At 42.0% G+C, this 23,057-nt stretch overlaps 1 protein-coding gene across 5 annotated transcripts in view; it reads right to left on the reverse strand.

Moving 5' to 3' along the window:
- DYNC1I1 (dynein cytoplasmic 1 intermediate chain 1) overlaps positions 1 to 5,645 on the reverse strand; it is a 181,743-nt gene extending 176,098 nt beyond the window's left edge. For 3 of the 5 annotated variants that reach the window (XM_068404650.1, XM_068404648.1, XM_068404651.1), the window contains exons 1-3: positions 5,538 to 5,645; positions 2,905 to 3,019; positions 152 to 242 (exon numbers count right to left, since the gene is read on the reverse strand). In XM_068404650.1, coding sequence (XP_068260751.1) covers positions 152 to 242; positions 2,905 to 3,019; positions 5,538 to 5,645 — 314 coding nt within the window. Of the gene's footprint in view, positions 1 to 151; positions 294 to 2,904; positions 3,020 to 5,537 lie in introns of all 5 variants that reach the window. The other 2 variants (XM_068404649.1, XM_068404647.1) reach the window with 1 other exon arrangement.
- Between the last annotated feature and the right edge of the window lie 17,412 nt (positions 5,646 to 23,057).

A 23,057-nucleotide genomic window follows, 5' to 3' on the forward strand; every position in this document is an offset into this window, starting at 1 on the left:
CCTGGATGGTAACACACAGTGGAAAATGTGGAAACAAAAGTACACGTTAGATACAGCATGTTCTGATTTACAGAAGCAAAGGTAAAAATGGGAAAGTAGGAGCAAAGTGAAAAAACTACATTTATTCAACACTACCAACTCTGTGCCTTACCTTCCTATGGGTCCCAAATCTCCCGAGTCCTGGCTGCCTGCATCACTGGGTGTGCTCACTGATTTCGAAGAGGGAGACATAGGGGTTGGGACTAAATAATGAAAATAACAGGTATCCCATGTTAACACATGCAGCGACTGCACTGATGAAGAACAGTGTCAGACAAATCAAAACCAATGGACCAAAATGATAGTGGGTGAATGAGTAGGAGAGTTTGAAATGGTGAAAGCAAATAAGGAAGGAAAGAAAAAGAAAAGGAAGAGAGTCAAGTGAATTTTAAGTCTTTTGGAAGTGTTAAAACTGACACGAATTTAGACAGGACTGAAAGCCCAATGGGAATCTACAGCTAATCAATGGAGTAGATATCTGTGGAAAGAAAACGGCACTTGTTTTCTTAGGTATAGTTTAAAGTTGACTTGCAAAAGATTTTAAAAGTATGAAGAAATATCACGGGCTTGTCTTGTCAAAAAACTAAGTGAACTCTTCTGGTAAAGTCAAGTAGGCAATAGAACAAGCATACTTTTCAAATTTTGAATTTAAATCAAAAGCCAGTGTCCATTAGATATGGTCTAAGGCTGCAGTGTGGATATGACATAAAAAATAAAAGCTAAATAAGGAAATCCAGCTAAGTTAAAATCATTTCCCAAAGACGATGAGAACACATATTAGTTTGCTCAGCGGTCACGTTTTCCGAAGTAATTTAGGTCTTATAAAGTTTCCATTTTGGGTGGGACATGATTTCAACACTCAAGGAAAATTTTCCCTTGGTTTAGATGCTATTTGCCCAAGTTCTAGAAATTATTTTCTCTGTGGCTTGCCAGGGCTTTTGAAGCATATTTCATGCAAAGGCAGTTTTGTTTCCTGAAACAGGAAAAGAAGTTCACAGCTCAAGGTCAGCCCAAGTTAAAGCTCTTCAGCAAGGAAATAATAAATTAAAATGTAAAAATATCCTGATTTCTTTTAAAATGGTTTCTCAAAAATATTTAAAATGCAGAGATGGCTCCAGTCAAGATTTAATGCAAGTATTCTTCAAAGCAGCCACATTGAATAAAACGCAAAAAGGCATTTTAATGCAAGAGAGAAACTACGCATTTGGTTTAAATCATGTGCATTTCCTTTTATGGGTTTAATGGAGTAAAACTTTAAACTATTTTGTTATGCTTTGTAACGTATAATGACAGCCCTGTCAAGAGGCTTGGATTTTCCATGTGGTCAAATATTTCATGCAGATTCTCACTAGAGACTGTCACAGAAATGACTGCGGCATGAAAAGTGAATTCATTTCCGTGACAGTCCTTTGGCAGGTTACAGGTATGTCACGGCTGTTTATATATTCCAGATTCACAGTGGGATCTGGGTATCATATGTGTATGTGAAGGTAGAATAAAAGCCTCCTTTGTATATTAATTGTGACTCTATATACAGGGAATGAAAGAGGACAAAATACTATTGTTTAACTAAAACGGATCATCTTATATGTGAATTTTCATGTTCTTTTGATAGTATCAAACACAAAATAATTAACTCAGATAAGAACTGATAATTTGCAACACGAATGTATGTGTTCAGTTTATAATATGATAAGATAAAAATGAGTATTTTAAATGCTAGAACATTAAAACTGTATCTGATTTTAGAATATCACAATATAATTTACAAAACATCTTTTATGATACATAAAAATAACCTAACCATTACTTGTCAGACAATTCCTCTGAGAACTGGTATTTAAAAGCTTCTGTCACTATATCATAACTTTGGAAAATAGTAACTTTTCTCAATAAATGTTGGTTGATGCAAGTTATGAATCGAAATCCCAATTTAGAATGTCACAATCTACTTGCATATGCACCCAAGCATCTGTTAAGGTGCTTTCCCAAATCAAGGCTTCAGTATTTTATCAAATTTGGAGTTTTTCCTAAATATTACAGGCAAGAATATCTAGAGGTAAAATCCTAGATTCAGTCCCAATGAATGTAATGACAAGGCTTGATACCTCCAGAGGGGCCAATATTTCAGATAAAATAGTGACAGTGATTCTGGATTAGAGGGAGAAGGAAAAGGGAAAAGAGAAAATTTCTGACTTTAGGGCCACCCAATAAGTGAGACAGAACTTAACCAAGGTAACCAATATTCAGATACTATAAACTTTGCCACATGTATCTTTAAACCAAGGACTTCAGATTCTAGAACTGAAACATCAAAACCAAAAAAGAGGCCAAGCACACGAAACCAGATCTCAAATCTACAATAAAGATCTGATGATAATCTTTTTGCTAGTTGTGATTTGTCTTTTTATTTTCCCTCTCCAGTTTTGCTTGATTTTAAAAGAAAATCAGTGGGAGTTCCCACATGACTATGCTCCTCCTTCCTTAGCAAATGCTTAATCTGAATTTTTGAAACAAAACTTGGGGCTAATGAAGTACAGCATTTATAATATTATTTTGTGGGTCATCAGATAGACGTGAGAGAAGATAAAACAGTCCATCAGAAAAGAAATCACTGCCAGTATGCAAAACCAACCTGCATTACGTTCACAAAAATTTCTTGAAGAAATGAAGCAGATGTTTTTGGCAATGACAAGTACTCAAAATGCCATGAGCTGGTATATGTGAATGGTATGGAAGGCATTCGAACAGAAGAGTTCACTTCACTAATACAGCCAAAAATCAAAAAAAGCCAAGCATGCTTTAATAGAAAGAATGCATTCATCATGGTAGAGCTGAATGCTTTAGTGTGCTTCTCTTAAATACCTAGAGGTGGTTCTGGGGATATACCAATGCTCTGTAACAAAGCTTCTGTCTCTCTTCTTTTGCGGTCTAGGTCAGAATCTTCCTGAGCTGGCTCCTTCTTTTGCTGTAGATCAGCCTGAGTCAAAACAAAACAAACCACAAAAGTTTAATTCACATATAATCAGCTCTAGCAATTAAGTGTGTGGAAAATATTTATATGCACCACTCCTTAGGTACACTTTGAAATTCACTTAGATACATTTAGATAATTTATAACTTAGCTAATTTACACTCTCTATATCAGGAACAATATTTTTCCCTGAGTGCGTGGGAAAACTGATCTTTGCAAGTACATTTGCAAGGATTTTTACAGGACACTGATGGACATCTTCTGACTCTCACTCATCAGACGCAACTTATTCAGCTGATATAAAAGCTGACCATAGAATAAAAAATATCATTACCCTGAATAAAAACGGCCCCTTCCTACTTACTCTAGGATCAAGAAATAAAATTCCATTGGACTCCACTGATGTAGCTTAAGGGCCTACATTTGGTCCCAAGCACCTTTTGGCAATAAAAATAGTTTCTCATAAACACCAACATCTAACAGGAGCAAAGGAAAGGACTAACGTGTCTAAAATAGGATTTTGGCAGCCCTGGGCACTAACAGCCAAAACTAATGGTCCACAGGACCCCTCCCTCTTTGCTTAGATATCTATATCTACTTGGAGCTTCCACACATTAGCCTCCTCCCCCTCTGGTCTACTGGGACCTAGAAACAGGAGAAGCAACATCTGCATTAGCCAGAATCCCTTACATTTGGCTCATGGTTCCTCAATTTAGTAAGGTGGAAGGAAAACACCAATCACTCCCTTGAAAGAAAAAGGCTTGCAGCCCTTCTCCCAAGCAGATGAGGGAACTGAACCCATGTCCCACTTTGTAGTCTAGTGCAGTAACCAGTAATGCAAGTAAAACAAAATGCAAGTGGTCCCTGCTATCATTTTATCATGTCTTAAATACAGCAATCCCAGCACAGTTCTTATAGAGAATGTCTGGTGGCATCTACCTCTATACTTTGGATCCTAAGGTTGCTTATGAGCCGACTGATCCTATCTAACCTCCACACTGAGAGGTTTTCCCTTCTGCTGAAACCAGAGTGTGGAGTACAGGGGATTTGAACAGTGGCTCAGCCTGGTGTTGATGTTGGTGCAGGCACAGCAGAAAACCTTGAAGCTCAGAAGCATCCCCATGTTCTCCAGTTTGGACATCACCAGGATGCAGAAGAACATTGCTTTTACAGACAGTGACAAAGTTCAGGCATATTCCTGGGCTCAGCTATTCCCATGAGCTAGCCTGAAGTATCTCACAGTACACAGGGTTGTAGACAACTCTTCTGCACCAGTGTACACGGCTAAGCACCTAAGTGAATGTTAGGCTTCACTCCTGGAGGCCATCAGGCATACCAGTGCACCCCATATACAGTGCCACTGTCAGGCACCACGGCGTAATCTGTAGAGCTGGGTGTCCTGACCTGGATCTGGCTATCGGGGCCAGTGGAAAGTTCCAACCATCACAAGATCTCCATGAGGCATAAAATCAGAGGCAGAGGACAAAGGAAAGGACTTAATAGCTTCCTCGAGCCGTTAGCTTGGCTCCCTTCCCTCTAATTCATTAACAGGCTAGTAATGAACACTGAAAATGTTAACATTTAAAGTTTTGCTTACAGAGGACTCCCCCAGTGACTCCAGGAGCCTCACGGAGGGGTGTGCTGGTAATTGCACAAAAATGGCTCAAATGAAAAAAGATTAAAGAGACAGACAAAACCGGAACGCTGATTTCTTGGATCACATCACATTTCCACAGTAATTCCATGAAATTCACGTACAATATTAAAGTGTCAGTTTAAAAGGAAACCAGTTATTAGTAAAGGATAACAGGTGCTTTAAACTATGGTAAGTGTTGACATTTGAAGGAAAGGAAACATAATCACTTAATGCTTCTCTGACTTTGCATGAAAATGAATATCCACTCCCTGTCAATTCTCACCTCTATTCCACTAAGTGACTGAATAAAAAGAAGTACAAATCCCTTAATGAAAAACCTAATGCATATTGTCAAGAGACAAATAAACTAATATGTCAATCAAACTTTAACAGAACTGAAAGATGCACCCATGCCAGAAGATGAAAATGCAATTGCAATTATGTTTTACTTTACTGGAGAATAATAATTGTAAATCTGTTACCTTAGCTAGTAATCAAACTAGTCTTCAGAGTACAAAAATACATATTTAGATCGTAATGGCTTGAAAAAAAGGTAAGCCCTCTTTCTGTCTTTCCCCACTCTCCACTCCCTTTCCATTGAAGGAGAGCCCATGAAAAAGCATTGTGGCAAATCAATTTTTCTTTCTACACACACATACACATCATGTTGTCTAAACTGTTGTCATCTGGCAGTGCGTTGGTTTTAAAAGCAATTCCCTCACCCCAACTTTCTTGACTAAAAATAAGCATTTTGATTTTAAGGTTAGACTGATGTGGGTTTGAGGATCTCATTCCACATGACAGGTACCTTGGGATATACAATGTCAAAACCTCAGCAAGCCCCTTCTGCAAGCATGAGCTATCTAAAAGGCGCTTCTGCATATTTACCTCTTTCTTCTTCCTTTCTTCCTCCTTCCGTTTCTTTTCTTCTCTTATCTGAGCCAAACGCTGCTTTTTGCGCTCAAGTTCTGCTTTTAAATCGCTTTTGTCTGACATTTTGGCTCTGCTGGAAGCAAAATTATGGAAATCAAGGTGAAAACAGAATTAAATGTTTTCCCTATTTACTGAAAAAAGATACTTAATTATATCAGAAATAGTGCTTCTAAAATTGCTGCAAATATATTTCTATATAAATGCTGGTCCTTGGACTACACTGACATTGTAGAAAGCATGATATTTGTTTCACAATTTTTATTTTGGCAGCTCTGCCAGACTGTAGGACCCAGATCCACAAATGGATTTCAATTTTAAGTAGAAAAACTAGATCTGCCCCAAACAGCCCCATATATCTTAGGCAAGTAACAATTTTACTCGTAAAAACTGGAAACATGACAGCTTTTGCTTCTTCACATGCCTCAAACGTCTGACATCCCAGAGTGCCCTCCCGTCCCACTGGTAAAGCCCCACGCAGACCACCAGCTCGGTCTCAGCATCCTTCACATATTCACCCCCCCGGGGAGCACCCTCACCAACCTATGGGCTATCCTGCACAGGAATCTCCTCCAGCTTTGCCAGGAAGCGCTGGGCCATTCCCCAAAAAAGCCTGCAGACAAGGCACAAAACCAGGCAACCCAGCAATCCTGAGCTTCTCTTTAGTGAAGCGGCACACTGCTCTGCCAACAGTCTCGTGCTCCAGTCATCTTCCCAAGAGGCAGGAGACGAGCCTAATATTCCCGATTTGAATGCAACCAAGCAAACTTGGCAAAAGCATTTCTTCTTAGCTACTAAAAGACCCCCCTGCCATTTAGTCTTAAAAATAATTCTCTGTAGGACAGTGATACGAAGCCACGTACACTCTTCGTGTTTCGAATCTCTCTCAACCTACACCATTGTTACGTGAGTCTTGAAAATGAAGGGTAAGGAGATATAAAGTCACATCATATAGAAGCAGAGCCAGATCTCTAAAGAACACAAGATACCAGTCTTTTTCTACAGTTTTTAAACCCCACCAGTGTTGCACAAATCTGAAACTTAAGTCACAGATAACTTATTTATTTTCTAACATCATCATCATCATTATGGGCTGTCATCTAACTGTATCAATACTGATTTTCTCATTAGCACTTTACTTCAAAAACAGTCCTGACTAATACAGACATTCAGGAAAAGAGTTAACGGTTCCTTTCCTATTAATTCACACATCACTGACCACATCCACTGCTGCAACCCAGAATCAATCAGATCAATGGCAGTGTATACACAAAGGAAGTCTATTGTTTGCTTGATGCATGGGAAATTTAAACGGTAACTCTCCGTTAATAGTAATGGGAACTCCACCCATATTACTGCCTGGGTGGATGGATGGATGGAGAGTAAATCTATGTGCTAAAAATTGTATGGCACTTTTTAGTCATCATATATTCCTCTGCAGTCATCAGCTTCCTCCTCAAAATGATAAAAGCATAGTTAGCCCATGATATGAAGGATATTGCCAACAGAATGTCACCTGCACATTAAATGTAACCTCGGCCCCAAATGCTTTGTTGTCTTTGCAAGCATTTTTCTTTAATGAAAGAAAAGGATACAACGTAGAATCAAAAGAGGAAACCATTCAATGAAAACAGCAGGCATAAGAGCAGCATGAGGGATGCCAGAGGGGCCAGCACACCTGTATCTGTGTGTGGACCGCACCACGGATGCTAACGTTTCCCAGTCAAACTCCCAGCTGAAGCCCACCAGCAGGAGTTACACCAGTCCGGCTCACACTGTCACAGATTCTGCACTTACTTCAGCAGAGCTGCCCATCCTGGCAAGGTACCCTGCAGTCCTTTCAGGGCCTGGGGACTCCCAGCTCAATCCACACAACTCACAGTAAATGGTATAGCCAGGAAGGACATCAAACTGGACCACTGGGTGCACTGGCTGTATGCGGAGGACCATTATTTCATTATTCCTCCATCCCTCAAGTCCTATTCATGTTGATATTGTTTTCAATTTGAGAAAGAGAAATCAAAACTGTCAGAAAAATTGCATTTGATATCAAGAAAACTAAGCAGTAGCACCTTAAACAACATTAATCCATGTGATCAGTTGACATGAGTGAGCTATTTTTTACATGAGAAATGTCCAGAGAAGAAAACAAGTTTTTAACAGCAGTGCAGGTAGTATTTTTCCTACAAGTCTGCTCAGGATTTGTGGGTCTCTCTCAGCTATGGCTGAAATCCCATTTGAAGTAATTTTCCTAATCTGTTACACACATTTGAATACAGATTATGAAGTTTCCCCTCACAGCCCTTTGCACTAGATAAAGGTTTTGCATCCTTTTAGTTCTGCAGTTTGGCAACAGAGACTGAGCTCCTGTTTCTATGCAAAAACTATGCAAATGCGTTTTAAGGCTTATGACAGAAACCCTGAGGCTTTGGCATCCCTTTCAAGCTGTTTGTCAGATATCCATGAACGGCTTTCTGAAAATTCGTTCCCTTAATGTCAGGGAAGCTAATGAGATTTTTGCCTGATTTCAGCATCAACGGTTTAGTGCCTGGCCCCTTCTTTACAATGCTCCAGTCAGGGTGATCAAATCCTGTTAAAACTTTGCCCTATTTTTAACAAAACAGATCTTACATACAACAAAGACGATGTATTAAATTTCCTTCAAAGAATGTTGCCACAGTTGAGTTATAGAAAGAAATTAATCTCAAGTTACTTTCATCCTGCATATATTATAGGCATGCCTTAGCCCCCCAAACAGCTTGCCAACCTTCAAACCGGGCGTTTACAATTTTAGCACAAATTGAACACCAAGGGTATGTACCCACCTTTCTCAGATGTCAGCAAGTCAGCAGTGAGCAATGAGGCATGCGCACTCGTCACTCTACTTGGCATTAACCATGGAGTTAACACTCTGTATTCGTTACTGGGAACAAATTTCTACTAATTGCCATTCTGAGTGCCAAAAGGCATGCCACACCAAGAGAGATAAAAGCAAACAGTAAAAGTATTTACTTTTAACATTCTCTGTGGTGCAGAATGACAGCCCAAGGCTTATGCATGACCGAATCTTCTCCAGCCTGGGAGAAGGCATTGGTCAGAGGGAAACAGTAAGGAGCACATTCTGTAGTGAAGCTATAACATCACCTGTCTGGGAGAAGGAACACATAGGAACAAACACACTGAACATTGCATTAAATGTAGAAATAGTTCTCATAGCAGGCCAGCTATGGCTCTCCTCTTCAGGGGAGGTGCATAATCCGAGATCACTTTTTATTTTGTCTGGCCCAGTTTACTGTCAAGTGACACAGTTTTAAAAAGAGACAGGCCTCCCACTCCAGAAGAGCTTACCACCCATGTGCTAACATAGGTTCTTGAGATGTAGCAGGATACGTGGATGTGAACCACTTTGCACAGAGAGCACTCACCTGCACTCCTAATAATCCGAGGAAATCCCCCTTTCTTTGAGCTACTGGAGAAAGGAGCCTGCTCCTCGCGGCATGACTTTTAATGAAACGGACTGCTGTATTTCAAGATGTCAGTTTTCCCCATATGCATTAAATATGCCTCAGAGTCCCCTCTTAGGCTTGGAAATACAGCCAATTCCACTTACACATCAGTCACCAGACCCACCAGGACAGCAGCCACCTGGGCACGTGCAAGTGCAGCGCCGAGGCTTCTGAGGGCTGCGTCCTAGGACTTCACCATCTACTGGGCTTATCTCACTAAATCTGGATGCCTACAATGTCGATGCAGAGCTATCCTTACCATCAATGCAGGTAAAATCAAAAGAGTCTGGGTATCCTAGGATGTGATTCCACTCTTCATAAAGCAGATGTCTAAAAGCAGTTAAGATTAAGCGTGCCCCAAAGCCATCAGTTCCTCTCCAATGATGATAAAGGGCCCTGGGTGATCAGTTAAGTTCTAGAAATCTCCATTGTAAATGTCTCAGTTGGGGTGAGAAGAATCCTGTCCTTAATATGCTCCCAACAGTTCCTTGTAGCTTGTCAGTGTATGAAACAAGATCTTTTAAAGACCATTTACATTATTCTTAAAATAATAATGGTGTTTGCACAAACTTCTCTAGTATACAGAACATACGCAGAACTACTCCACTAAGCTTATCACACGGGTAGTAACATCTCACGACCATTTCGTTAGTGGCAGCAGTAAGCACATAAGCATGGAAGATGCAAACAACAGCATTTTACCCTCGACTGGACTAAAAGCCATGCAAGTACTTTTACAGATACAAGCCAATAAACTTATTACAGTTTTTTAATAAGCTACAAGGTCTTTATCCATGATCAGTACCACAATATTTGAGCAGATATTTTTTCAAACCATGTATATGAGCACTTAACAGCAGAAACAGTCACAGGCATCTAAAAAGGTTTACTACCATTGCAGAACTAATAAACTGATATTTGCCGAAGTAGTAAAACCACAGAGTTACAGAGGTACAGAGTGGCAACACATGTACATAGCTTGGACATAGAAGAAAAAATAACCACGAAGTGTCCAATGTATAATGAATAAAATAAAAACAAAGAAAATTATGACAGTGCACACTTTTTATAAGCAGAAAAAGAAAATAAGATATAACATCTCCTTCATTTTAAAGCCTGTTCCTTATATCTCCTAGAATAGCATCTTGTCTGTATGCTATCACTGAGCTCATCTAAAAAGAAACCTAAGTTTCCAAATCAGTAGGATGCACTACAGTAGAACTATATTCATCACTTCATGAGCCTCAAAGTCTTCCCTGTTTTGTGACTTCCTATGTTGTCCTTTTCATTATTATCTCCATTGCAATTACCAAAGGGGTTCATTAAATAGGGTGACATATGGCATTAGTCATCCTATATAACTAATTATAAATAATTGATTCATTAACATACTTCTCTAAAATAAACAGGCAGCATCTATTACTTGTAGACGCTGTACATGTATTATTCATATGCGTTCATAAAGAGCCAGTTACTCTTGTGTCCAAAACTGCAAAATGTCTTTAGTTTGAAAGGCAAAGGAAGTTGCACAATAAAATATTACTCAGTGATTTTGGGTTTTAAAGACTGGGTTTATGGAGTGGGAGTACTATTACTATTGAAACTATTACATATGGAGTTTTCTACTGGAAGAAAATATTCATTTCTATTATGTACCATATTTGTCTGTATTTTGTACAAACTAACACATTTCCTACAGTTCGGAAAATTATACATTTTTACAGCACAAAAAAATTCCCATGGGATCTATGTATGCCTTTTACAAGTGTAAAGTGTGCATGCAAAGTATGAAATTGTACAAAGCAGACAAATATCTCTGGTCTGCAAGAAACCAGAGGGAGCTGTTACCCTAGCATAAATGCATTCTAATCCATGGTATTCGTTTGAAAATGATGTTTGAAACACACTTCATATGGGCAAGAGGAGCTAGAATCATCTTCTTGACAGCAATTTTAAAGTAAACACATGAGTACCCCTTTTCATCAGGCATCAGAATTTGTACTTGACTTCAGCCAAATAACATAAATACTTTTGCTAAATAGGCATATCAACGTTTACAAGATCACAACACATGCCAAATATTTGCAGCTGCAAAAACTTAGCATTTGCAGCATTTTAAGGAATCCCCTGTGTGATGAATACAGGGAAACACTAAGTAAAATTGGAGAGACTAAGTATTTTTTTCTACCTTGAGGCAAAACAGTCAGGCTTTTTACACTGCATCTGTGTATTTGTCTATAAATAAAAATGTTTGTGAAGTGTTAGATTTCAGGGAAAGTACCATTTTTATCCTTCAGCTTCTGAACATTTCTAGCAGATGGGCAAAGGTCTTGTACTTTGTTCTGTAAAGGTTTAGAAATCACAGCATCCAGAGATTTGGTTCTGTGCTTCCTCATGGTTGCTATGCAACAGGTCAGTGCATCTCTAGCCTATTTATTTTGAGGCTGACAGGGTGTAAGGTATGTACCCACAACTGCTCAATTATACATCCCTTACAAACTATTACCATTTAATCTTTTCAGTCTTATTCTTCCATAATGGCCCTTCTACCAAATGAATTCAGTTACAGCAGAACTGTAGGGTCCCTACAAAGCACCATATGAGTAAAGTTCTACCATTGCCCATTCTTCTGGCACCAGGCTGGAAGTGTCAATGAAGCATCACCTTCTCATCATCCCATCCTTTCACACCCCCTTAGCCTCTTAAATTTACCACGACCCTTCAAATTCTTCCAAAAGGAATAAATTCTTTACTGTGAGGGTGGTGAGACACTGGAACAGGTTGCCCAGAGAAGCTGTGGCTGCCCCCTCCCTGGCAGTGTTTAAGGCCAGGTTGGATGGGGCTTTGAGCAACCTGGTCTAGTGGAAGGTGTCCCTGCCCGTGGCAGGAGGGGTGGAACTAGATGATCTTTAAGGTCTCTTCCAACCCAAACCATTCTATGATTCTATGAATTCCAACAAGCATAGTTCCACGAAGAGCCATCAAGGTTGAAGAGAACAAGCTGCTGGCAACAACTGTAGGTAAGTAAGAAACACATGACATTCCAGATAGGATTAGAATGAATTTAAGTACCACATACTATCAGATCACTCTAGGAAAGCTGCTGCACGTCTCCCACCAAATATCCTCCCTTTATATTGAGTTCCACAGAACTGACTGTATGTATCACCTCAAAGAAAACTAGATTGTAAACCAGATCTTCTAAAGTGTCTTAGATTTCCCTTCAATAAGCATTAATGAGCACAGTTATAACTGCATAGTGATCTTAGGTGTGGTGCTGGGAGATGATCCTCAATGATGCAACCAGTTCTGATTTGTATCTCTTCAGGATCTGACTCAGCAATCGTGCCCTAGTTCCGAAGAGTGGATGTTTTTATCAAAACAATCAACTGCATGCCTGATATCATTTTCATCTTGTGAAATACAAGATCTCTGGTTATTCTTGGTCACCTCCCTCTCTATCAGCTTCTGTTTCTGTTATCTTTTACTGTTTGGCTGCAGTAAAATGCAGGGCTCCATATGTGGCTCTGCATATGGCTGAGAATGAACTAAACCACAATTCTGAATCTTTGTGACTCTACGTTCCTGACACATTAACTGGAGTTATTAGTTGCACTGTTATCATCTTCTGCAAATTTCCCAGCTTGCTTCAGAGAGGAACCGCAGGACCTAGCATGACAGATTAAAAAAGTTTTCTGACATTCAAAGAGAACCAAGTGCAAAGTATAAATTGATAAATTTTAGAGATGGATAATGTGAGAGAGATGACAGAATCTAATCCTCAAGCTGTAGGTCACTTACCTAGGAAAAAAAAAAGAGCCCTGTATTTCATGTTTCTGATTTCAATTTCTTTCATATGTGCTTCTTATATAACGCTCAGATTTCAATATCTACTGCTATCATTGGTCTCACCACTTCTTCAAAACCTATATAAAATATCTGGTTCATCAGAACAGTATCAAAGTGCCTCCCAGGAGTATATTTAATGACTTACTAAGACCTAACGTAGAATTTCACTTCAAGATGTCTGCTAGTCTCTCCTGAAGTAGAACAAAGACTCATTTTCTCCATCCTGCAAACATTTCAGACACTAAAACATGTACTTCCACTCCTTATTGGGGGTAAAACCAACCCCTCTGGCTTTTCTACCCTCCTCCTGAGATAATGCTAGTGGTATATGTCCAGTAAACTAATACTCAAAGCCATTTACCCAAACATGAAAAATGCATGCTCTAGCATCTGCTTCTTAACCCACTTATGACAACTGCCAGACAGACATCAAAGAACAAGCTATGCTGCCAACATACAGGTTTTGCTGGAAGACTTACCCAGATATCATTTCTTTCTTAAAACAAAAATATGTTTGCTTTGCAGCTGATGTTTGGAAGGATGTAATTAGGCTAAAAATATTACACATTGATTTCATCTCTGAAGTCAATACACCTAAAGATTTAGAAATCAGAGAAGAGCCCTGGCTGTAAGAAATATGCAGAATCTCTTATATGAGTTCTCATAATTTTTAAGGAAGCAAAGTGGAAGAAACAACACTACCACTGGGTGACTGTTGGCTAAGGGGTGAGAAAGACTAGAGGAATGGAGATTGCATTCTTAATCATTGAAGCTATTTTCTATTAACTTTTTTTTCTGCAAAGACCAGAAGAAGCAGATGCAAGAGAGTGAACATTAGTCTCTAACTGAGGCCCCTGGGTTCTACTCTTTGTTTCAGGGTTAGTTTATGTTACACACAAGGACTGTTTAGTTTAAAATACAATGCCGTATTTAGTATCTGGAGCCCAGGGCTCCTCTTTCTTGCTAAGTGCTTGAAGCAAAGTGCTGAAGGGTCCTTTCTCATTTTCCCACGTGCTCTGTCACGCCCAAAGAATCTTTAGCACTTTAGACTTACGTGGAGCAGCTTCAGTGGCAAAGACTGGGAGGGTGCCTACTGCAGAACAGCTTGCTGATTAGAGCACAGATGAAGGCAAAAATCTCTTTAAGCAAAGGCAAAAATTACTTGAGACTCCTTTACCTTTGGTGGGTCCCCTTAAAATCAGGGTGTACTGCAAGAGGGAGCACATGCCATCAGCTGCAGCTCAGCATGGAGCACAGTCTGACATATGGGGTCGTGAAATGCAAACTAGATGAAGCAGCCTAGGAGAGACAGACAGCAGACACCCCGGCTGTCGAGTCTGGGGGTTCAAGGGCAAGAACACATCCAGAAGCACAACTCTAAGGTGAAAAAGGAAGTTTTTAAGAGACTTCATGTGCTTCGGGAGCTAGGCGACAGCCAAGCAGAGATTTTTGAGGACTGCAGTTTGGATTTCTGCTACTACCCCATTTTGTCAGTCTAGATTTATCTAAGCTTCCCAGGCACCATAAGAACTTCAAGTTTGGGGAATTCAGGTACACATCCCAGGTTCAAGATGTGGGCACGCTCTGCACATTAAGCACAGCCTCCTATGAAGGCAAGGCTGGTTGCACATGAACTCTTCTTTCTCATGCACACATGTACCTCTCAAGTGCCCTGGCTTCCACAGAGAAGAAACTCAGCAAATGGACTGACTGAGAGCAGAAGCAAACAAGTTCCCAGACTAAATGATGGGGCAATCGCATCTCTGGAGTAGACTGCAGGACTCCTCCAGAAGTAAGCCTCAGTGCACGACTCACTGTGCCAGGACCTCAGCTCCAGAATTTGAGACCAGGACACCAGTTAGATGCCACTAGCTCTCTTCAAATGAGGAACCCAATGCTACAGATATTTTTGGAAAATAAATCAACTTTTATTGTGCTTCTCAAAATATGGGACCACTGGTGGTCCACAAGGCAATCAGAAATGCTCCATGTCTGGTTTCCAACCACATTAAACTGTAAAATGTATGGGCTTATTGGTTCCAACAGAAAGTCTTCAGGGTTAAGAGGGGAACGTAGTTTAAAAAGTCTACAAATCATTGCAATATCACAACAGAGAACTGAGGAGAATCCAGGAGTAAGCATGTAATATAGTTAGCCCTTTAGCAAAAATGGACATTATGTGATATGAGAAAGCACAGCAGTCTTACTGCTTTATAGAAGCATACAGTATTTTAAGAAAAATAATACAAAAAATGGGAGGCCACTGATTTTAATTATACTTACATCTAATTCATCACTTAGTGAGATCAGAAACTTTCTTGGGAAGAACTTGTAACTAAACTTCAAGTACTTAAATTAAAAGTCTACTGAATCAACACTGAGGAGGCATGATCTTAAAGACTTCAAAATCAATACTAGTATTGACTAATATTAACATTGCATTATATTATAATTTTGTTTGAAAAGACTCATATGTTTGTATGTCAGTGTGGCTATCTGTAGTTTTTGACTTCCCTGTCCTCTGATTCATTCATAAGTGAACAATAAAACCCACTAAGTGATGTACATAAAGGAAGGGCTGCTGTAAAAGGTGTGAAGAATATTAGCAGTAAGGTTGCAACATCTTTTTTTTCCATCTTAGTCCCTTCCAGAGAATACAATTTATCATCATCTTTTGAGTTCTATGCTTTAAACATATGAGAAAAATAGCTAAATAATAAAAGCTAAAGCTCTATAATTTATAATTGTCAGATAAAAATAGTACTGAATTTGCACAGGGTGTTTTTAATATATTTGAAGAGGGCCATAAAGGCTGAGAAGCTAGGCTTTCCTGTGTTTTCTTGCTGTTAATCAACTTTCTGTGAAAAATAAAATATTGTGGGAAATAATGGGACAGTTTTCCCATGGGCTCTTTCAGTGCAAATAGAGAATGGCATCACTGTGTTGTGTTTTTTTGTCTCCAGTACAATACCCTCCTATCCCATCAGCACAATTTTTTTGGTATTATTATTACTACTATGAAGATAGTGAAAGGCAGGAATACAACGTTCACAGGCTCTGCCAAGTGCAGCAGATTACGTCCATGAATAGCTAACTGCACACTAGGGGGTACGATTTAGGTCAAATTTCTTGCTTCATTCCAAAAGGTTATAGATTTTTAAGCCATTCGTTGTTTAATGCACCACACAGCTTACACCCATACGTATATATAACATGAACTATCTTTTCTCTGTTTTTTGCAAAAGCAATTTGTATTCCTAGGCAATGAAGACTGGCAGAAGTTGACAGTCTGTAACAAACCGCTATGAGCGTATAACAAAGCTCTGTGAGCAGTCAGAGCTAAAAAAGGACAAAGAAAATAAGAATTCATTAGGGGGAAATTGAGATCTGAAATCCTTCAGGATTTTGATACAAACCACCTTCTGGTTCAGCAACGGCTCAAAATGTAACTAGAAATAAACTGATGAAAAAAAAAATGTCATATGACTTTGAATAGGGTGATTAATGAAAATAATGATTCTTTCATATTACTTAAAGACAAGATAAACATGTATTATGAAGCAAGTCACATGAGTTTATATAGTCCCTCAACTTTGTTTGTGCTGTGAGAATCAGAGAAGAAATTCTTTTAAATGCTCAGTCAGCGGAACAGCCCTTAAACCAGGACAGACAGGTTCAAATACAAGGAACATATTAAAGAGCAGTCTGGGGTATTTTTTTCTGTGACCCTGTTTTGTTAAATATTTTAATTTCTGAAAATATACCATAGCAATCATTTGAAATGTCTTTGCCCCAATTACCAAGTGACCTGGTAACCAGTCTGATCCTAACAGTGGTGGCCTAATGTGCAAAACATGAAACAAGGGCATGCCTTGAATAGTATGGATTTAATACCACTGTCTACGGACTTTAAAAGCTAAGATCTGTTTTAATGGATGCGAAACGGAAGGGCTGAACAGTTTAAAGCAAGAGAGATCCATATTTTCCCTGCATGTGGTCTAGGACCTACAGTGATTCACTTTCAATACTAATATAGCATAGTTTGGGGGATAGCTTTTCTTGTCAAATTCAGCCTGAAAATATTAGAATCAAGCATTAGAAAAAGCTGGGAGGCATTGATATCAATAGATAAACAATATATCCTCCATTATATTTATTTATATTTAATTATACTAGTCAGTTTTTTTATCTTTGCCTGATTACAACTCCTTATTGTTTGAACACAAAACACACCGTGTCTTTCTCCTGGACTGAAGTGAAAAATTAGTAACTGAGGAGCAGGATTTGGAATTACTTGTACCATACCACTGATAGAGGGAGAAAAGAACAAGGAACTAAAACCAATTCTATCCCAGGGAGAGAAGACATAAGGGAAGGGAAGACCATGTTCCCCAGGAGGGAACATGGCATTAAGACTAGTATTGAGGAAGAGAAAAGGATAAGCCTCAGAAAATGATAGCAAGAAGGAAAAGAAACATGAAGAGAAGATATCACTGGAAACAAAAAGCTATGTCCTTAGAAGATTCCCTCTGTAATTGTTTTCTGCTGAGTGGCAGTAAATGAGCCCTCTGCCTCTGCCAAATTACTCATTAATTATTCTAGGGCCAAGCAGGGACAGTCAGCCAGCACCTGGGGAATACAAAGGGTAGAACTGCACTGGTGCAGAAGGGCTCCAGGGAGGTTTGCTCCTCAGGTTGATGTTACCTGTCTCTCCAGGTCAGGCAAGCTGATCCACGTGCATAGGAGCAGTGTTAAATATGAAAAAGGCTAACATGTACTTTTACTCTAAGATTAACAGCCAAGAATCACAAGAGTCATCTGAGCAGCGATTACTCATCAGGTAACACAGGTACCTGCACACAGGTCAAAGCAACAGTTACACAGGACCTCATCCAAAGTCTGTTAAGTCAATGCAAAGACTCACATTGGCTTCAATCTAGTTTGGAGAATCTCACAGCTTTCAAACAATGTACATAGCTCACTCCTGCCATCACTCCAGAGTGATTCACCACCAGAGGAGTCACAGAGAAACTCCTATTATTGTCAGCAGCCATAGGGCTCAGTCCTCTGCCCTTAAAACTTCAGCATGGAGTTACGGTTGCGCTGCACACAAAACACTTCCAGAACTGCCATTCCTGCTCGTGCCTTCTGAGGCTGCAGTGCACTCCTGGACACTTACCAGAACGCGTTTGCCTCAAAATGGAAAACAAAAAGTGCTGAAGAAGCACGTCATAGCTCTCACGGATGATCAGAGGTGTCTTGTGTCTATGGGATCTCGCGGCTCCCAAATCAGTCTGCTTCACAGCTTCCTGCAGCTCCTGCCATCTGTCTGGAAGTAGCCATTTCCCAGAAAAGTTGGCAAAGATGATGCCACCTAAAATGAACAGTATTGGGGGAGCAAGCTCATGTATACTGTATACTGCCTCATTTTGAGTGCTTGCAGATGGCCAAGTGAACAACAGCTCCCAATGTCATGTCTGACTAAAAAGAGCTAGCACGGTTTTAGATGGATAATTACCAAGTAGCAAAAGGGATATATTGTGTCTATCTGAGATTTAGACTGAGCCAGGGTCTCGGGCTGCCGCTGCAGCTTTTCAGACACTTTTTCTCAAATTTTTCAAATTTCCTGGTTTTTTTTAAGCAGTATCATTCCTGCATTACCATTTCTGCCTGCTTATATAAGCCAGCTGAGTGGAAGACCATACCATCCCTCATCTGGAAAGCAAGCCCCCTTAGGGACACATAAATGTGTATTCACCTGTATAACTTGTGTTGCTCAGATGAACTAAAAGAAGCTGCACTGGCAAAAGCACAGTTTTACTAATACGAGATGCATCTGTACTAAGGGCACTTTGCCAGCATACTCCATCAGTATTCCTGCTGGAAAACGTCCCTTTTACATGCAGACTATGTCTACAGTCATTATGGTTTGTTTCATTTAAGGCTTTTTTTAAAATAAAATATGAAAATATCAGATGAGTATTGCACTGAGGTCATGATGTCTGGCTACGGCTGCAGAAAGCCTGAGACCATACCTCTGAAGATATTAATTTCCCCATGCACCTCAGTGAGGATTTCAGTGTTAGCTCCCTCTAACGTCTCTGAAAATTAAAGCCTATGGGTAGGACAGGGAGGATCTTTCTGTTGACATCCCACCACCACCTCCAAGCAGCAGCTCATTTTATCACTAGGCATCAGTGACTCCGAAATATTCCTCATTACTACTTCTGTTCTTGGTCAAACCAAGCCAAAGTAGCTCAAAAGGGCACTCGAGGCATAGAACTAGTTAATAAGCCTGAGTAGTCCTAAAGAGAGACCCTGAACATGTTTTAAATCCCTGTCAGAAGAAGTCAAGTTTGAGGAGCTGAAAGACACCACATGATTACCTGAATCATGAGCAGGAGTTGGTGAAGCTTTGAAAAACATCAATGCCTTTCTATACCCTTATGTTTTTCTATTTCGCTCTCTTATCTTTTTCCCTCCCAGCCCATTTCACCTCATTGTCCAGTATCCTGCAATGGTGAAACCTCTATCACAACCCATTGCATCCAGCTCTACCTAGTATTCCCTCTCTCTCTTCTTGCAGATTGGAAAACTGATGGCAGCAAGGAATGATTCTTGAAACCTGTCTTACAAAAGAAAAGCAGACCAAGAGACTTGATCTGTTAATTTATTTAAAAAAAAGAAGGTAACTTCTTGCCACATCATTTAGAGTACCTACACTGAAGACAGCTGCTAAAGCAAGGCTTTTATCTATCAGAGGCATAACAGGAACCAGGAACCAGAAGCTGGAAAAACACAGACTGGAAAACAAACAAATGTATTTCAATAAAGAAAAAAATACCCACTGAAATGCATCACAAAGGAGGGCAGCTCACTGCCCTTCTTCCTATAGAAAGAGCTGGAAGGTCAGCTTCTTAATTTAAGATCTGCAGGGTACAAAAGAGTATTTGCCTGACTATTCTTTGAGTAGCCAGATTTCCAAATTCTCAATAATCACTGCATGCGTAGGGTGTGGTTTATTGCTGCTCCTTTAAAGATCCCTCTCCTAAACTGTGGATAAGGCAGCACTGCAGTTAATGCATTTTTAAGGTAGACTAATTTGGGGCAAAGGTGTTTAGAGCTAGGAGAAATTTAGTTAATTCAGCTCTAAACAATCTCTTGGACCTTCACACACCTGGCCTTCAGAAGTCTTTCACGTATCAAGGAAGAGGACAGCAAGTCCCAGTCCTCAAAATAGTCTGTGCACAGAGAAGAAGGTGCAGGAGGGGCAACACATTTTTTATTTTCATGGACTATAAATGGTTGATTTGGGGAAAACAACATGAAGAAGAGCATGGTTATCTGAATGAGCACTCCCAGGGGCAAAGACCTGGGTGCAGCCCCAAGGTTTGTGTTGAGGAAACCCATTCTTGCTGAGAAATGCTACACAGAAATTATAGAAGGAATTTTATCCACCTTCACTAAGTGTGGAGATTGTAACTAGATATGTCCTCTCAAATGGAAAGAAAGTAAAAGGAGGAACTTAAAAGAATCAGAAAAGAAAACATATAACTTCTTCCCATTACCTTAGCAAGAACAAATGAGGCACTTCAGAAAAGCACATTGGTAATAACAAAACTGGAATTCCTCGGTGGCTCTGATAATACCATCTATCAGGAGATGGTATGGGTATCAGGTATGCTATCAGGTATGGTATCAGGAGATAGATGGTCCTGGGATTTGGATTTCCATTCTGAAACAGGTATTGCAGTACTGTGGTTCTTCATATTTAGAGCCATTTCAGAGGTAATTTAATGTCCTCATGCAGAAGCGCTGACAAAACCCTGTATGTCAAGATAATTTACCAGGTGCAAGTGCCAAAGCCACGTGCCAACTTCATGTCAGGTCCTTTCATCTCACCCCCCTATAATAGCAGGTTAGATTACTTGGTCTGCTGAGAATCCTTATTTTATACGTATTTATAATTGAAATTTGTACTTTCTGTCAATGCCGATATCGACAGAAAACCATACTTTGTTCCAGTCCGTAAAACAGGGGCTTTGTCTAGGAAATATCTAGGGGCCTTATGCTCTCTGCTGATCCAGAGGGATCCCCGGGGTGATGTAACCGTAATAACATCCTTTTGAAAATGTATTTCAATGGACTACTACTGAAAAAGGCCTCTCATTGATTCCCTCCTTCTCTCACCCTTTCAGGGAATTACCTTAGGAACAGGAAAAGATCTAATCCTCCGTCTGCTGTCGTCGTGGACTGGACTGTTCATCACGCTGCGCAAAGAATTAAGGATGGGAAACTTTTTTCCCACCCCCCTTTGCTTTGAGCTGCTCGGCGCTCAGACACAAGCCGGGGAGCCTGCGGCAGCCCCTCCCGGCGGAGCGGGGCGGCGAAGGGGCCGGGCCGGGAGGAGCCCCCGGGACTGGAGCAGGTGCCGCTGAGGCCGGTGGGGCTCACCGCAGCCCTCCCCGCCCGCTCCCTCCCTGGAGACGAGCTGCCGGGGTGGAAAAGCCCAAGCCCCGCCGAGGGCCGGCCCGTTCCCGCGGGGCAGCCGGGGGATGCCCGCTAACCCGGCAGCCGCGCCGAGGCTCCGCGGCCGATGCGCATCCCGAACAGCGTCCCCCCGCCCGGCTCCTCCGCCGCCGCCAACGCCAAGGGGAGCCCCCGCTCGCCCCTCCGCCGCGGCACGGCCGCGCCCCGGCCCCGCCGCCCCGCGCGGGTGCCTTACCTCCGGCGGCGCCCGGGAGATGCGGAGGGGCTCCCGGCGCCGTGCAGCCCTCACCGAGCCCCCGCCGCCGGGGGAGCGGAGGGATGCTCTGCTGCCCCAAGGGCTGCTGCGTGCCGTGCCGTGCCGCCCGGCGCTGCAGCAGGACCGCCGCCGCCGGCTGAATGTGCTGTCTCACGCTGGACAGGCTCCTCCCGAGAGCTGCTGCTGCTGCCGCCTTCCTCCTCCCGCCGCCTCCTCCTCTTCCTCCGCCCGCACGCCCCCGGCAGCGACACCCCCCCACCACCCTCGCCGCCGGCAGCCCAGCAGCGCCCGGCGGGGCCGGGGGCGGGGCGCAGGGCAGGTGGCGGCGGCGGGGCCTCCTGGGGGAACTGCCCCCCCACCCCTTCGCAGCAACTCCGGCTTGAAGTGGGGTCCCCCGTCTTCTCCGAGGTCCCCTCGCTGTCACCCCCGGGTGTCACCCCCACATTGGCGCAGGGTCGCCCCCTGCAGCAGCCTAGCCGGCAGCTGCACTGCAGCCGGGCTGTCAGCCCAACGATGGCTTCACCATCAGCCCCACAACAGCCCAGCCATCACCCACCATCACCTCCACAGCATCCTTGCCACCATCCCCATGGCAGCAGCCATCAGCCCCACAATGGCTGCCCAGATATCTCCCCCATGCTAGCCTCACCATCACCCCTACAGTAGCCTCACCATCAGCCCCATGGAAGCCTGGCCACCAGCCCTGTCATGGCCTGCCCATCAGCCCCGTAGCAGCCTGGCCAAATGTTGTGAGGGCAGCAGGCTCCTGCTGAGGCCCTGTCCCTTTGGGGAAGAACGGGGAGATCTCCAGAGCAGGTGAATGATACTCAGCTTTCATGGTTAGACAAGGGCAAGGCTGCCCAGACACAGAGGTTTTGTTTTGTCCCTGTTTCCTCACACCACTCCTGTGGGGACAGGTACCAGAGAGGATGGCCAGACTCCTAGCAGCACACCTGCTCCTCTCCCCACACTGACACGTCCACCTCCTGAGCAAGAGCAGCCAAGCAGAGCTGTTGGAGGTAGTCCATGTTCCTGCAGATAACATCCACCCAGCTGGTGGATAACCCAGCTTCCCTCTCCCTCTTATTGCACACAGGTATGTTACCCCACACAGGAGGAAAACATGTGCCCTTTGGTACCGTGGTTTGTTCTTTAAAAACATGACATCCTGGACATATGACTCACTGTTCTCTAGCCCTCTGGTCCAAGAGAGAAGGAAAGGTACCCTTCTAAAACCTGTCTCTGGACCCATGTTTGGTTTGTTTCGGTGGGAAGCACTAACTCCAGCCGCTGTCATTCCAGGTCCAGGGCCTGTCCTGGGAAGAGTGACGTATACCCAGATCACTGAAAAGCCATCAAGGATTCACATTGCCTCCA

The sequence above is a fragment of the Nyctibius grandis genome, chromosome 7 (genome assembly GCF_013368605.1).
Source record: "Nyctibius grandis isolate bNycGra1 chromosome 7, bNycGra1.pri, whole genome shotgun sequence".
Lineage (NCBI taxonomy): Eukaryota > Metazoa > Chordata > Aves > Nyctibiiformes > Nyctibiidae > Nyctibius > Nyctibius grandis.